The following is an 18,639-nucleotide window of genomic DNA, read 5'->3' on the forward strand; positions in this document are numbered from 1 at the left end:
AGGTGTAAAATGAATATCTAGCCGTTAACAGCGTCGTCTCTGTCGGAAATTTTTTTTGTAATAATCGCCTAACAGGCGTCATGTCTCGTTCTACATGCTACGCGTTGCTGTTGGTCAGGGATCCCGTGTAAAGCCCTTTAAGCACGTTTAGTGGATATTGCGCTGTATAAAAGCTCACGTTTTTTAAAGCATATTCTGTCTGCACCGCCAAGCTATCATAATCAAAGATCGGGCTAAGAGTAGAAGGAGGTTCTGCTGAGATGGTTTTGAATCGCAAATCTCGACCGGCCGCTGACCACTTTTCATCAATCTCCCAGCCTCGTCATAACGAGAGGGATAAAGTGTCCGCATACGTCATTATACCGTTGGCATGAGGCTTGTGATATCGATTTTATCTTTGCGTGGGGTAGGGAATTTGTCATAAAGAGGTTTTAAAGAAAGAGGCTGCGAGTAAGTCGGTTGAAAAGGAGTGACTGTGATAAATAGTGCGGAAACTGGGCCCATTTGTCTTCAAAGAAACTAAGTATTTAAGATTTTAAAAATAGTTATAAGTAAATCCGCATGCTTGTGTATGCATGGTTTGGGTAAATGTTTTCCAGTTTAGAAAAAAAAGGCTAACACCCCCCCCCCCCCCCCCCCGCCCTTCTCCACTCCCCACCCATCCACTTTTAAAGAGTTCAATGTCGGTGCGTGCGTGATTAATTGCATTTTATTTTGACATTTTCTCTTCCGCCTTCCAGCCGTAAAAAGCATTAGTGTAGACCCCCCTCGATGTTTCAATTTAAGTGGCACATAATTGAAACGTACGAGGTCACGTGATGAAGTAACTTAGAGAATGGAAGCTTTAGATAGATAGATAGATCGATGATCGATCGATCGATAGATAGATAAATAGATAGATAGATGGATAGATAGATAGAGATATAGATAGATAGATAGATAGATAGATAGATAGATAGATAGATAGATAGATAGATAGATAGATAGATAGATAGATAGATAGATAGATAGATAGATAGATAGATAGATAGATAGATAGATAGATAGATAGATAGATATAGAAAGAATATCAATTCCTTACCTCTGGCCCATCAATGAATTCCATGGTGGACTCTTGACCGTCCAACTCCACGGTGACCACTGGATCTACTGATGATTGACGGCTTGAATCTTCATCTGAAACAATTGAATGGAAAAGAATTAAAGCATTGATGATTACTTTATCAAGACAGTAATTTTAAAAAGTGGCCCACCACCTTTAAAAGTTAATATGTCGATATGATATCGAAGCTAAAAATTGAATATTTAGTCATAAACGGTATTATATCGATATGGTATCGAAGCTAAAAATTGAATATTTATTTAGTTATTATGTCGGTATGGTGTCGGTTTGGAATCTAAAAATTGAATTTTTAGTCATAAATGAAGCTAATTATGAAGCTTTGGTTAAGTTTATATGTTAAGTTAAGGACAATAGATCAATTTGGTAGAAATGAGCAAAAGAAATCTGACATTTCTGATCATTTTAAATTCAAAACCATATTTTGGCATTAGGACATTAGTCATAATACCGATTGGAGAAACCAATAGCAATCATATATTGTTTCTAAAAGTAAACATAAATAAGGTCTTAATATAGAATATAAATTGTGATTGATAGACAATAAGTTTTGAGTAAGATACTATATGTAAGAAGGACGGAACTAAGAAAACAATGACTATTCGATGATATGTCGAGAATTACTCACTGTCTGTACACCTTGATGTAATATTCTGCGGTTATAACGAATATCTTAATCATTAATTCACAACGCCAGTGCTCAACATCAAGTTGGTGATATAACGGGGAGGGACGGGAGAGTGGGTGTACAGCGATGATTTCATCGTATATAATATATTTAATAACCCACCAACAAGTATACTATACTTCCGAAGTTTGAACAAAAAACGTGTACTTAAAGATTAAGCCAGAAAACTCGTCCTTCAATTATCATTCGATTTAAATGACCCTCATCTTGGAAAAAAAAAACCTCTCAAACCTGGGATTTCCTGTGAGTTTTTGACAAGATGAGGATAATTTTAATCGATTGATATTTGAAGGACGAACTTTCTGGCCAAAATTTTTAATACGTGTTGTTTTTTTCCCCGAGTACACAGTATATAATATATACAACACTGTTTTTAGAGTGATAATTTAGTGGGTTGGCATTCTCAATGAAAATAATGATTCATCTTCTTAGCTCTTCATTCCAGTGACTTTGTTGTTATTTTTCTTCGATCAAGAGATCGGTTTACCGTTAAAACATCATACTTTTAGTTGTATTGGAACTCCTTCCAAACATGTATAGACACTACCTGCTGACTGTTATACATCTGAGAATCATTCCCTCAGCAGGGAGGGAAAGAAATTCGATCATGTTTACACTAAATACACCGAAATGAGCTCAAGTTGCATTCGAGACTTATGACTCTTATAATAATGATGAAGAGGAGGATAAAAATTATTAGTACTTTATGATGATGATGATGATGATGATGATGATGATGATGATGATGATGATGATATTGATGATGAAATAATAATAATAATAATAATAATAATGATAATAATGATGAATAATAATAATAATAATAATAATAATAATAATAATAATAATAATAATAATAATAATAATAATAATAATAATAATAATAATAATAATAATAATAATAATAATAATAATAATAATATAACTTTGTAATGATTTGAATTAATATGTTTGACAAATAAATCAGGTCATGTATTTTTATAAAACTGTGAAATGGGGTTATCGTCAGATAGCTATAAATAACTGAATCACCTGGGTCTTTGACATTTCGATGAGCAAAAATCTGCTCAGATGAGGTCAATCATCTGTACACTGGTAAAACCCATTTTGAGTTTGGCCAGAAATGTTTAAATCAAAAATATTGGTAAATGGTAAATCAAGACTACCATAAACTAGCAAAGATCCCCTCAAGGAATTCTCCGGCTAGGAATTGTCGACACGATAATCTCAAAGCTCAAGACACGTTGAAGATAAACTTAATTGATCAAAATCTGAAGAGAAATTATTTTTTGGCCAAAGTGAAAAAATCCGTTTGTCAGTGTTAAGCAGTTATTGGTATTGATTTTGCCAGGTTTTATTCTGGCCATTGTTCTATCCGATGGACTTGATTAGATTCTACATGCGTCAGGATATAATGCGACATCAGCACAGTCTTATTCTGAAAGAACAGATCTTAAACATTTTGGCCAGAAAACTCGCCCTTAAAATATGACTAGATTAAAATAACCTTCGACTTGTCAAAAATCTCAACCCTTTGGCTTCCCTGAAGTCCCAGGTTTGACCGTTTTTGCAAAGATAAGTGTCATTTTAATCGGTCGAAATTTAAAGGACGATTTTTCTGGCCAAAATCTTTTTAAAATGTGTATTATTTTGGTATGGCAGAGCACATGGAACACAATTCTGCTCTCCTTTTAGCTCATAAAATATTTCAAGTGTAGCAATTTTTTCATACGATCATGCCCAAAATTAAATAAAACATGATGCGCAAAGCTCGTATAAATAGAATGCGCTTGGCCAAGGAGTTCACAACATTGCCATCCGGAAGTATAATGGACCAACACACAAACTCTGTGTAACCATGAACTTTTATAGTCTGGTTAATACAGTTTAGTGAGAACAACTCACAAACGCGGATGGCAAAAACAATAACAAAGGCCTGAGTGACGTCATCTGCATACTATCTATATAGACTTCAGAGTTTTGAACTGCCGATCGTGAAAATCGAGACTTCAGAGGTTTGAACTGCCGACCATCGATATGGTAGAAATCTGAAAAGATGTGTATGAAACAGTGCCAGGAAAAGCTGTAAGAAAATATAAGAGATAAGAAAATAAAATCCTTCCCTAAAAACAGCCTGCCTTATAGGCATCATGCCTCTCCATATACTTTAAGCTCTTTGAGTAAATAAGACTCATAAACTATAATATATGATTCCTTCTACCTATATAATATCATGTGGTTGATTTTTCTTTGTATCCATTACAAATATTGGGATATTGCAAAATATACATCAACGTCTTTACGAATTTATTTTAAAATACAATGATTGACACCAATGATAGTTCTGCCATACTCTGGAAAAACACATATTTAAAAATTTGGCCAGAAAACTCGTCCTTCAAATATCGGTCGATTTAAATGACTCTCATCTTGAAAAAACTCTCAAAACCGGGACTTCGCCGATGTCCCGGCTTTGAGAGTATTTGCCAACATGAGAGTCATTTAAATCGACACTATATTTGAAGGACAAGTTTTTTGGCCAAATTTTTAAATATGTGTTTTTCCAGAGTACGGCAGTGTTGGTGGTCTATATTATTTTCGTCCAAAGGCTTGTAGATATAATATGGAATATTCATATTATGAATAAGTTTAATGTCACTGACCAGGAAGTCATCCCCAAGTCGAAGTGGCCGTGATGAGTATGTACTGTGTAGCACCAGACAGTATATTATTAGTCTTTGTTCAATACAATGGTCTCATGTCGATGGTATTTCGAAATAGCGGCCATCAACCTTTTGGGTTTAATAGGTTTAATAAAGTACAATATTTACCGGCGAGGGCCTTAGTTGGCAGTTGCCACGCACTTTAACACAGAATGAAAAAAACCCAGTTTAATTCTACCTTTTTTAGGCATCGAAATAATATGATATCTAGCATTATTTTTGTGAAAAATGTGCCGTTTCTTAAGTTTACATTAAATTGTCACTAATACCAGTGCGTCTTCGGTGTGTATGTGCGTGTTTGGGGAAGTGTTAATTGTAATTTGTATTTGATAATCATTATTATACCCAATTGTATAAAAGGATGTTTAAAGGGTGAGATGATAAGCAGATAAGGAATTGCGCTAACAACCAAGAAACTCAGTTTCGATCCCCGTGTCTCCTGATTTTCTCTTGGAACTTAATTTCTTTTTCGTAACCTCGCGGCTAACTTAGTTTTATTTATTATTTTTCTTAATTGATCCTAAAAACATGATATTTGTCTTTGAATGAATAAAGATTTTTATCTCATTTTTAAAAACTCATTGTTATTGATGACTTAAATTACGAAATGCGAGCTGGGATAGAATTAAAAAGTGGGAGACATAAAAAAAAAAGAATTTAAAATTCTAAAAATCAGAAAGGTCTCGATTTAGTCTTTTTCGGTGCCGGTGACGTAGCAGGAGTACTAAATCACGTGAAACCCAGCCATTAACGTGATAAAATAGATTAAAACAGAGGAAATCAATGTCGGTACTAGATATTTATAGTAACCACTAATATAGACGTGTGCCTGTTAGAATCGATCTAACTAGTCCTGATGATGTCATGTGGCGTTTGTTGCCGGCTACTGTCCTCATTAAACAGTTAACTGTCGTACTCTGGGAAAACGTGTATTTAAGAATTTGGGCAGAAAAGTCGTCCTTCAAAAATCGATCGATTTAATGACCCTTATCTTGGCAAAAACTTTCAAACCTGGGACTTCGCGTGGGATCCCCAGGCAGTGATAAATCATTTAGTTATCGATGCAATGCTTTTAGGTGAAATACTCACAACATCCGTCTGCCACATAAAACGTACCAACACACAAAATTATCCGTAACCTTTAACGTTTATAGTCTGATAGAATTTAATGAGAACTAATCAGCCAACCGGATTCATTTTTTAAAAATAAATAAGAGAATCTGGGTGACGTCGTCTTCTTTCCTTCTTAGAGCGATAGTTGTCATAGTTTGTTTTCAAATATAGGGCCTGGGCATTTAAGTTCATTTAATCAATTATCCAGCATATCAATTTTACATATCACATTTACACTGACATATGAATTATATGAGATCGGTGAATATGAAAAGGTGTTAGATATCATTATTATTCCTGTTATTTGACATTATTAGAATAGATGTGAGAAATTCCAGCTGTGATCTATGTTGGAAAACAGAGGAGGATGAAATACCAGTCATTTGGTTTATGATGTCGTCCATATTAGAAAGACTGTTAAAGCTTTTATGTAGACTGAAATAGTTCCTGACGGCGAAATTGAATATCAAAATAAGATTCCTTCTCGTCTCACATGCCAAACAAAATAGAGCGAGTTGGAGGGAATGATAGAATGAAGACGTAAGGGAAATAACTGTCCCATGAGAGTGTCAGAACCAGGTAAATAGGGCAAACAAGATGCAGCAAATGACTAAAAAATGACTATTATGAGAAATAACAGAAATAACTCCCGAAGTAGTGAATATCGTAGAAAATTTTTAGTGGACGAGAGGTAAAAATAGTTCGCATGCTCCTTGGCAATTTACAAAATAGAGTGCATATGTATAGAACATAGCAAAGATACGAAACTATGACAAAACATTGTTACAGCGACCTACTTGTCAGATAAAGAAGAAGAAAAAAGAAAACAAAAAGAAAGAAAATGCAAAGGAGCAGGATGATACAAGGGTTCTAACACCGGTTTTGCCCTTTGGTAAGAGGCTTTTAAAATCGTGTAACCCAATTCTTGCTTAAGCAGTCTGTGGGATTCTTATAGCCATGGGCTCACGGAGCCTGAATTTATCCTGATTTGAATGACATGAAACCACAAGTAGCAGCAGCGGCTTGATACCTCTGGGCATAACGCGGTCCTTTACGCCTGATCTAAATAGGACCCAGATATCCATAGAAAAAGAGGGGAAGGGATCGTGGAAAGAGATTATAAAAATGCTTTACGTAACACAATCCATCGTCTGGAAGACGCATCACCACAAACGGTATAATGTTGGAAGTAGATTAAATAACGAGAATATAGTCCTATCTATTCCTTTTTTTAAAAAGAAAAATAGGATTGAGATCAGCCCATGTTAATTTTTTGACAACGATCGCAGGGGGCAGAGTGGCTCAGCAGTACGGTCTTTGCTTCGTATCCGGAAGATACCGAGTTCGATCACCTTGGGCAAGTCACCTCGCCCTAGCTCAACTTGCGACGCTGCACTGCGGCTAACACCTTTGTAATTCCACTCTTCTCTTGGAATAGACCCTAGAGAAAAATTTCCCCTATGGGATGAATAAAAGGAATGTTATTATACAGTCATGTCTCTCCAATCCAATTTTTTTTAATTAAAAAAATAAAGAAAGAATTGAGCTTTATATAGCGCAATATCCACTAAATGTGCCCAAAGCGCATTACAAGTGGTCCCTGTCCAACAGCGACATTTAACATTAAAGGCAAGCCATGACACCAGTTAGGCGATATTATTTTTTTTGGGACAGAGACAACGCTGTTAACGGCTGGGTACTCATTTTACACTTGAGTACGGTGAGAGAATGTGAGTAAAGAGCATTGTCCAAGGACTCAACTATGCACCGAGCGCGAGGCTCGAACCCAGGACCTTCCGATCCGAAAGCGAGTGGCATACCACTAGACCACATACCCGCAATGATATTTACTGGTAAATCTAAAAATCATAAAACTATTTTTTCGGATACGAATAACTTGCAAATCTTTAAATAAAGGGTTAATTTATCAGGTGTTGACTCAGATGATTTTTAGGAAATCTGCTAGGATATCATGATCGGTCATTTGATTATGATTTCATTTATAATATTTGATAGGCATCATGATGAGTCATTTGACACTGGGGATCGCCATCTGACCGCCCAGTTACCAGATTCATTTGCGCGCACCTACAGACTTTATTACCTGTCCGATTTCGATCGTTTATAGGTCAAAAGATTCGTCTCGATCTATGTTTATTTCCACCATGATTAAAATAAACGAATGCCTGTTTGTAATAGCCTTTAATTGTCCGCAAAGATTGTTGGTTTTACACCATAAGCCAAAAATAATATAAGACTTGGGTTAAGTCTATTTATTCTATTGAAGAGAAAATATAATCTCTTGAAGATTAGAAATCTAAAATTTCAATATACTAATAATTATAGTGATTTATTTCACTTTTCGTCATCTGTCTTACCCCAGACATAATAATGCTTGACGTGGTTTTTAATATTCTAAAACATACAAACATAGACACACACACACACACATACATACACACACATACAATAATATATATATATATATATATATATATATATATATATATATATATATATATATATATAAACACGCCATTATCCCTGACGTCATAACACTATCATAGGTACAAGACAGTCGAGAGAAATGTATGTTTTCTTTTGACATACATATATAGAAAATCAATTTTTATTTAGTACTCATTCTTTTAATACAAGTTTTCAGACAACCGTAAATAAAGACATGTTATTATTTTATGTATCATCTATGTGTTCCCGAAAATAGACATGAATCTCATTGGCCTTTGCGACAGTGAGAATGAATAATCGCACCATTTATCCCAAAATAGCAACTCGACTGTCGGCGAAAATTACTCATCTGACGCGGTAAAATTGACTCAGGTTAAACCCGTTAGAAATCAATTTTTATTTAGTACTCATTCTTTTAATACAAGTTTTCAGACAACCGTAAATAAAGACATGTTATTATTTTATGTATCATCTATGTGTTCCCGAAAATAGACATGAATCTCATTGGCCTTTGCGACAGTGAGAATGAATAATCGCACCATTTATCCCAAAATAGCAACTCGACTGTCGGCGAAAATTACTCATCTGACGCGGTAAAATTGACTCAGGTTAAACCCGTTAGAAAGATGATTATAACCTATTCGTTATCATTATCGACTGTTTTCTTATCTTTGTGTTCATTGTTACTATAAGACAATGGGTTGTATATAGCAACGTTTGTTTTACCTTTTTAGAAACGAATATTCGTAACGACGAAAAAAAGAGAGAGAAAATTTTTTTTAATGAATGGCGGATCGATCTCATGCGATGAGTAAGTTGATGAAAGTGAAGGATAAAAACGTCGCGTGTTGACAATTTAACCACATAATATTGAGAATGGATATGTTTCCTTATTTTATCTTATATTTTTTAATCCGCGGCTCGCAAAACTTCCAACCGCCCCCCCCCCCCCGCCTCCCACCTCCTCCCCCCTTTTACCCTCCAATCAACCTAATATAGATTCGTCTCATAGATAGATTTGAACACATTATTATTTTCTTATATTTTTGATTTCCGAACTCCGAAGTCAACAATAATTATTATGGGATAAGTCAGAGCGATAAGACTGCATGACGTGAATCACCGTGCTATTTACAGTTCGATTCCTCTAATGATTGACGTAAGTCTAGTTTCGATGTGAAAAGATAAAGAAACTTTTTTCAAGGTGCTTATTATTTCTTTATTTTGTTTTGTTTTTGTTTTTTGTTTTTTTATGATCATTAGAAAGAGTTAGCATAGGGTTTTAGTATTGGGCTAAACATTGGAATATTTCAACTTTATTTAATATTTCATGATGAAACCAATGTACTATCTTCGTGTAAAAAATACATGAGAAAATGCCATGTCACTGGAAAGTATAAGAACGATAAATTTTTAAAAATGTGTATAAAATTGGCCAAAATTGTTTGACATTTTGGTAAAATAAGTAACTAGCTCACTTAATTGAAAGAGGGGGAGAAAAATGATTTACTTGATATTTGACAAAGTGAACGTTCTATTTCTCGTTTGTTATGAATTGTTATATTTCTACTTTTTACTCTTGTTCTTTTTATTATCATGCAACAATTATAGGGCGAATACAGTACGTGGATTATCATGAAAGCGACTCGTATAATACAGACTTTAGGTAAAGCCATTGATGTAGGGCGTCGACCCTATCGGCAAAATTAACTTTTTTAAAAATATCCCCAATGAGCCACATTTATGAGAATTAGCCAGATGTCTATTTGTTTCTTTGAACAGCCAGCACACTTTGTTTTGGGGCGCAAGTCTGTCGCAAATTACTTTCCACCAGATCAAACAGTCCCGGTGACCCAATCCCTTTTGGTTGGCTGGGAGATGGTGTAATGGTGTATCATATTTGGCAAGCAGAATGTCCTATAATAATATGCTATGACCAGTCGAATAAAGCTGACATTTTGTTGGGGGGGGGGGGGGGCAATCTATTCTTGCATTTTTCATTTTGCCATATCTGACACTACATCATACAAACTTTCTCAAATTTTTTATAATAGTGAAATTAGTATAATATGTCAGGTCATGGTTATGTGTTGCTATTTTTAAATGTATGACAGACTCACAATGAAATCACACAAAGGTCGGCGTACGTGACATAGCAAACGAACACATAACTCAGAAATTACATCCAACCTTGTAATAAATTTCTTGCACTTCCCTCTAAATTAGACGGACAATATGGCATTTTACATTATTAATTTTCATTCAATATAATATTAATACCTGCGTCATAGGTTAATCAGCGCTAAATCTGTACGAACCTATTCAATCACGTCCATGTCTATATATATATATATGTTAATAATTTAATCATAATCTAACAGTGTCTATATGTCTGTTAACGTCTTATAAATATATCAGAATATTTTAAGATGCTTTATCTATTCAAAAGCCGTATGACAAAGGACATTGGATGTGAGAATAAGATTTCCTACGTCAAACAGATTTATATTGAAGCTTATTTTGCTCAGCTAATGAAACACAAGAATCCTATTTATTCTACCCCTCTCCCTAAATAGTAACGCGTAATGATAATATGTTTACAATAATAATTTGTGACGTTAGATTCTAAATCGTTGAATTTCACTAAAGATTAGTTCTTTAAAAAGAAGGATCATTTATGTATCTTTGAACATAATATCTTTTATTCAAATATGAGGAAACCAAAATTCATTGAGGGACAGAATAAAAGATTTTTTACACTCTTGATTTTTGGAATTCGAACTGTGTTCCCAATGCGCACTCGCAAGCTTGTGCAGCAGTTGTGAACACGTCCGGAATTCCAAAAAGCAAGAGTGTAAGAATCGTAAATTACATTTTTTTTACATTTGTATCCACGCAATTTGCCATAAAATGTTAAAATCTTCCTGTGAGAATAACGTAAACACGGCCGGCTTGTCTAAAAATCTATAATAATATCAAAGATAGAATAGAATCGGATGGAAATCATCTGCGTTGTATTCTTATTCAGGATGTAAATTAATTTATAACTGGCTGGGCGCAGTGAAATCGTCTGACGTAATCTAACAATGTAAATATTTGAATAGCCGAGTAAACTAGCGTCATCGGTCCCAAGATTGATGGGTGGATAATGCATTGTTGTTTAGATTATCTAATAAATAATGTTAGATTTTAGACTTTTAGGGGGTAATCTGAATATTGCGTCATTTACGGCTTCATTTTATGGCTTGGAGTTTATAATTTCCATTTTCATTTTCAGTTTTCATCAATTATATGAGTGTAGATACGCCTTTAGTCTGACCTCAATGTTCGCTCCCAAAATAATTTTTCTGTTGACTAATATTTCAAATGTTGATCAATTTAATCCCAACCCCTCCCCCAATTTTCAAACCCGAGATTTCTTCAACGAAGTCTCAGGTTTGAGGCTTATTCACAAATGATCCAAATTGATCGAAATGTGGAACGCAAGTTTCTGACCAAAAATATTTCTAATCGGCGTCTCCAGTGTACGACAGGATAGTGACGAAATTTGTCTCAAACAAAAATATTGAAAAGAAAAACCAGCTGAGAGGAATTTCTGTGAATAGGAATATTTGTGTAATTTGTAAAATAGATATGGATATGAGATCACTAGGGCCGGTAGATCAGTTGATAGAATGGGGTTTTTGATAACAATTATGTATAATGAATTCAAATTAAATGCTCTTCCACTCCTGTTTTACATTTATTGAGATTTAGGCAACAAACAAGAACTGATCTCTTGACGTTTGAAATGCAATTTTTCAGTTTAAAATGCTATCTAGTATTATACAGGATTACATTATTACCACGTTATATTATTTAATTTCTTTGACGTAATTGATTCAATTCCATAATGAAGAATGGATTATAATAAATATTCAATAATCACAGATTAAATTTTAAAACAGCCTAAAATCCTATTAAGTGGTGAAAGAATGTGGTGATATCTTAATCTTGTGATGGTCATATTGCAATCAGCAATTTTAAGTGGATTTTCATCATATTTGGAATGACCGGTCATTCAAATGTCAAGATTAACAATTTATGTAAACTTATTTCATTCTTAATTAATTTAGTTTGAAATGTTAAAGGTCGCTTGAGAGACTGAGATTTTATCAACACCTAATTCTTGAGTTTGTTATTGTCTGATTATATATAAACAGTATGAAGTAATATGAATTAGTCCTTCAGGTACAGAGAGCCGGAGTTTATCCCGGTTTTTATAGCGCAAAACGGAGAATAACAATTGCTTGGTACCCTTTAGATTTAGGACTCTGGTCAATCACAAAGTACTTTCCACGAGATCTAATAGTCACATCTACCCAACCACTGCTGAGTGAACATGTGGGACAGAAAAAAAATTCGACTTCACCGGTAATCGATTCTGTACACTTTGCGTGTGGAGCGAGTGCTCTACCAGCTGAGCTATCGGGACCCCTGCTTGTAAACTTCGAAAAAGTGTTTAGAATTGGCATCCACTCAAGAGATTGAATACGAAATAATGATTTTTACGACAGTACCTACTCAGTTTTGTGAGACCTGAGTAGTGAAGAGAAATATTTGTAATTTTATGCGAAAGTGAACATAATTTGGATGGTCATCGGATCAAACCTCTGATGATTTGCGCACCGTGTTTTCTTTAATTTTGGGCGAATCAGACCTCTCATGACATCAGAGGTCTAATCCGCCCAAAATTAAATGAAACATGGTGCTCAAAGTTCGTATGTAGACTTCAGAGTTTTGATCCGCCGATCGTGGAAATCGGGACTACAGAGGTTTGATCCTCCGACCATGGTCTATACACTAATTAATACGATGATAAATGCCCTCTTAATAAATTAAATTCGTTCCAAGAATGTCTCGTAAATTTAAAACGTCTTAAGTCAATGAGACTGTCAAATGGGGTAATTTTGTTTTAAGAGGTAACATTGTCTTTGTTGATTTGAACTGGTTCAAATATTCTGAGCATTGTTGCTGTGTTTTTTTTTGTTTGAAAAAAAAGATTTCTCTTTAAAAGAAATCTGTATCACGTATCTGTATCATTCCAATGACGGTCAAAATAAATAACTACCACAAAACAACATCCCTTCTGGTATCAAGTTACTGAACAATATTGAAACCTTACTTTTAAGAAATGCACAAAAGAATATCGGGAGGGTACTATTAATTTTTCTTCTTCTTCTTCTTTTATTTTTCATGCATTTATTCATTTATTTATTTATATTTGGATACGCAAAAACAACAATAATGTTTAATCCCTTACTTGCTATGATTGGGCGAAAGCCAAAGAGGCATAATCTCCCCATAGGGTAAATTTACCCCATAGTTGACGAAATACCAAGTAATACAATAGGTAAAGTATAGAAAGGTGAGATCAAGCGATTGATTAATTTTCAAAATCGATTTTAGGCAAATTGCCTTAGTCCCTTCGTTTCTAGTAAAGTGTGCAGATATTCTTATTGAAGGATTGTTGAATTGTATTACAATTCAATTCATAGAATGAAATTTTCCATCATTCTATTGTATCGATTTCGCTTCGGTTTTATTTTCCAGTGCAGTAATACAATAAAGCCGTGGGCTGAGATTGTGTGCAGATCAATGCAAAGATTTTAGGGATTGTTACAGATATTTGTCAAGATAAGGGCGAAGAAAGAGGAAGGATGGAAAGAATATCACGAAAGGATTAGAGGAGGATAGTAGTAGTAGTAGTAGTAGTAGTAGTAGTAGTAGTAGTAGGAGGAGGAGGAGGAGGAGGAGGAGGAGTGGTAATAGATAGTATTAGTAAGAGCAACAGCAGCAACAGCAGAATCAGCAGCAGCGGTAGTAGTAGTAGAAGTAGGAGTAGTAGTAGTAGTAGTAGTAGTAGTAGTAGTAGAAGAAGTAGTAGTAGTAGTAGTAGTAGTAGTAGTAGTAGTAGTAGTAGTATAGTAGTAATGATACTAGTAGCAGCAGCAGCAGCAGCAGTAGTAGTAGTAGTAGTAGTAGTAGTAGTAGTAGTAGTAGTAGTAGTAGTAGTATAATAATAATAATAATAATAATAATAATAATAATAATAATAATAATAAACGTTATTCAAACGCCGCAAGAAAAGAAGGATAGTAACAAGAATTACTCACCAGTACAGGAAGACGTTGAAAGAGATCTTGTGAGATGTCGTACTAAGGAAGACTTGCCTACACCAGGAGCCCCGAGGACAACTGTTCTGAAATAAGAGAGGGTTAAGGCACTGCTTGCATTGAGGATCTTGGATTCGCCACCTCTTTGGATGCGGTCTACTGAGGTGCTTCTGTTGGATGGAATGTTTGAACAGCTACCACCACCATTAACGGCTAAACTACCGGAGGAAAAAAGGCTGTTGGAGCTTAGAGATTTGTTGAAACTACCAGAATTGACAATGCCTTTGGAAGTAGTTTTAAAGGATAAAACTGTACAAAGCGGGCAATCCTTGCTATCGGATGTCTTTCGTTTAAGGATCTGTGTGTCTGAGCAATCTGGAGTACTGCGGCTGTTTGTTCTAATCAAATTGCTTGGTCTTTTCTCTCTGTTACTGCGTAGGCTGCCTCTGTGCCTACTTTTCCACGAGTTGGATCGTGATCCTGGGGCAGACATTGATCCCCTTCCTGGACTGTACTCAGTACCTGGACATAGCATGTTCTCTGGATCGATTTTAGTAGGCATTAAATAAAAAGTGTATTTATTCTTTTTCTCCGTCTAAAAAGAACTTGAGTTAAGATATATGTGTCTTATTTAAAGCAACAAAATTATATTTTTAATCAAATTTTATTTATGAAATCACAAATGCAGCATAATGGATTATTCCTGAATCACAAGACAAAACTTTGAATAATTACACATTGAAAATGATATTATCACTCGCGTCTTGAGGTTTACTTTTCATGGAATGAAGTCTTACTGTTTACAAATCCCAACGGCCATTTCGCTTTTATAGCAAAATCGAGGAAACCCCTCGCTATATTTACGTCGCCTCTCTCTCTCTCTCTTTCTTTCTTTCCTATTCTCTTCGACCTGTAATCTCTTGCTCACCACATCACCGCCTTACTGTTACTCACTCACTCTCTCACGCTCTCTCCCCAACCGCTCCCAGGTTGTCAGCTAGTAATCTGGGGACGCACGCTTGCTAAAAGTAGATGACCGATTTTATTGGTTGCTGGGGAAAGATGATGTCACACGGTGCTCTATTATTGGAAGACACTGATCTCACTGTAAATATATGTGACCCGCCGCCTCAAAACAGTACTAACTCGGGATGATCAAAGTGCTGAGAATAGAATCTATGACCAAAAACATCATACTTGGGTTGAGTCCATGTATGTATTATTGAAGAAAAAATATCGAATTTTAAAGTGCTGAAAACCGAAATTTCGTTTTCTTGTAGTTAAGCTTAAAATTGACCTTTCAGCATCTTGTTCATCCCGATATAATACCGCTTTGAGACGTTGGGTTCAGATATTCATTTTTGTTAGTATAATTGGACTGCTTACGCATTAATCATTAACCTTGTTAAACCAAAAGCTCCCTGTGAATGATACCCCCTGCTGTGAAAGAACATGGAATGGTTTCCATTTTCATCATTCTATTAAATGCATTATTACTCAGTTTAGAACAGTATTGTTGTCATTATTGAGAATACTTCATTAGTTTTATCGAATATAACCGACATTTGTTTAATTGAAGGTCTGATAACCAGAATTTTATGGCCTCATTGTTGTAATGAAAATACTTTCAAACCAACGCTAATCTTTTAATATTGTCCATTTTACCAATCCAGTCAATAACTGCGTTCGGTTATCAAACCTGCAAATATGTGAACGTGGGCTATCAGAAATTTCATAAAGCGGAATTGTGGCGGGTTTTTTGTGCTTGCAGTGGGTTCGTATCCAAATGATAAACTCAATAGTCTGGGTTCGAACCTATTATGCGTGCTATGGCCATCGTTACCAGCTGCGCCACTTAACCTACATCACAAACAGCTCAGGTTTAATCTAGGGGTGATTGAAAATAACCTTAAGTTCCTTTATAACTAACTGTAATAACAAGTGAGTCAAGACAATAGTAACACCCAATACCAGAATAACAATTCCATAAGTTTAATTAGTCATTAAAAGAAAGGATGAAGAGAATAAGTGGAAGGCAGAATGAAAATTATGGATGATGAATATTATTTTACACCTTTAACTATTAATCCTGTATTTATTTGTGCGGCCATGTGGTCTTGTGGTATGACACTCGTTTTCGGATCGGAAGGTCCTGGGTTCGAGCCTTGCTCGGCTAATAGTTGAGTCCTTGGAGAAGGCTCTTTATTCACATTCTCTCACCGTACTCAGGTGTAAAATTAGTACCGTTAACAGCGTTGTCTCTGTCCGGAAAAAAATGAAACACTGCCTATCAGGCGTCATGTCACGTCCCAAATGTTAAATGGTTGCTGTTGGCCAGGGATCCCTTGTAAAGCGCTTTGAGCATGATTAGTGGATATTGCACTATATTAAAAGCTCAATTTTAAAAATATTTTTTTTTGTATTTGATCACAGGAAGAATGTCTCTAAATGAGTGGATCTAAGTTATTATTTATTTATGTATTTGTTTTATTTTATTTCATTTTATTTTAATCATTTGGCTTATCTTTAATCCAACCGGCTATCGATCTCAAGTTAATGCGCTTCTTGAAGACTTCCAAACCAGGCTTGGTTGATTCTAGTTGGCACTCTTCTTAAGACAGAGAATGATGCCTTGTGCACTAATATATATATATATATATATATATATATATATATATATATATATATATATATATATATATACAGGGGCGTGGCTATATTGGTTGAATTGGTGCCTGGCACCGCCGCTCCATCTTTTAAAAATGGATTACATTATTTTAAAACAAAATAAAACTGAGAGATGGTATATACCGCCTCCTACTTATTTGACTAAGTCTTTTCTTTATTTTTTTTTCTTTTGTTTTCATAAATATATCATATTTTAAGTCATTGTCCTCTGATTCTGGCACCACCTTATACTGTAAGCATGCCACGCCACTGTATATATATATATATATATATATATATATATATATATATATATATATATATATATATATATATATATATATATATATATATATTATATAATGTAAATTTTCACTCACATTTTTTTGGCCGAGACGACTCGTTTCTTTGTTTTTTACACTTCCTCAGTCGGCGTAATCCATTGTAATGTCCGTAGAAAACTCCAAACTAAAGTTGTTTCGCTGTGTAGTGGTGATTAGTTTTGATGTGTATTGTGATGTGCTCTCATGTTTATATTATGAGTGTGTGTGTGTGTGTGTGTGTGTGTGTATGTGCGTGTGCTCTAACCACCATTATCGAGCACTTTCGTACCTACAAGTACCCACCAACACTCATAAATACCAAGCTCCAAACAGTTGAGCACTCTCACGCACACACACACACACTCATAATATAAACATGAGAGCACATCACAATACACATCAAAACTAATCACCACTACACAGCGAAACAACTTTAGTTTGGAGTTTTCTACGGACATTACAATGGATTACGCCGACTGAGGAAGTGTAAAAAACACAGAAACGAGTCGTCTCAGCCAAAAAAATGTGAGTGAAAATTTACATTATATATTAGCTCTAACCACCATTATCGAGCACTTGCGTACCTACAAGTACCCACCAACACTCATAAATATATATATATATATATATATATATATATATATATATATATATATATATATATATATATATATATATATATATATATATATATATATATATATATATATATACATACATTTTGAAGAAAAATTAAAATAATAGCATGTTTCATAAACAAAAGGTTAACTATAGTATAATATACTCAAAGCTATAGTTTATACAAGTATTTCAATTTACGAACATGCCTAGAAATAAAAGGTCACATAAAACATACATGAATAATAATAATGATAATAATAATAATAATAATAATAATAATAATAATAATAATAATAATATAATATAATAATAATAATAATAAATAATAATAATAATAATAATAATAATAATAAATAATAATAATAATAATAATAATAATAATAATAATAATAATAATAATAATAATAATAATAATAATAATAATAATAATAATAATAATAAACAATGATAATAATAATAATAATACTAATAATAATAATAATAATAATAATAATAATAATAATAATAATAATAATAATAATAATAATAATAATAATAATAATAACAACAATAATAATAAATTAGCGTTGAAGTCACAGTGATATCTCATTCCACTCAGATCAGGTTAAACCAATAATAGATGACCTTTGGCCGAGAGATAGTTAAAACTGTTGACAAGTTTGGAATTTGAAAGCTGGTACTAGTCTGGGTGGTTTAGCGTGTGCGACCGTTAGTTCTGAGACAGATTGAGTTTAAATCAAAATTGGTCTGAGATGCAATT

General features: G+C 34.2%; 1 protein-coding gene across 1 annotated transcript in view; it reads right to left on the reverse strand.

The window, feature by feature from the left end:
* LOC144962798 (GTP-binding protein REM 1-like) overlaps positions 1 to 15,070 on the reverse strand; it is a 24,486-nt gene extending 9,416 nt beyond the window's left edge. Inside the window, exons 1-2 of the mRNA XM_078896061.1 lie at positions 14,269 to 15,070; positions 1,082 to 1,176 (exon numbers count right to left, since the gene is read on the reverse strand). Of these exons, the coding sequence (XP_078752187.1) occupies positions 1,082 to 1,176; positions 14,269 to 14,830 (657 nt within the window). The 5' untranslated portion in view covers positions 14,831 to 15,070. The remainder of the gene's footprint in view (positions 1 to 1,081; positions 1,177 to 14,268) is intronic.
* Positions 15,071 to 18,639: the final 3,569 nt, after the last annotated feature.

This window comes from Berghia stephanieae, chromosome 1, assembly GCF_034508935.2.
Source record: "Berghia stephanieae isolate SIO BIC M18660-M18661 chromosome 1, UCSD_Bste_1.3, whole genome shotgun sequence".
Classification (NCBI taxonomy): domain Eukaryota; kingdom Metazoa; phylum Mollusca; class Gastropoda; order Nudibranchia; family Aeolidiidae; genus Berghia; species Berghia stephanieae.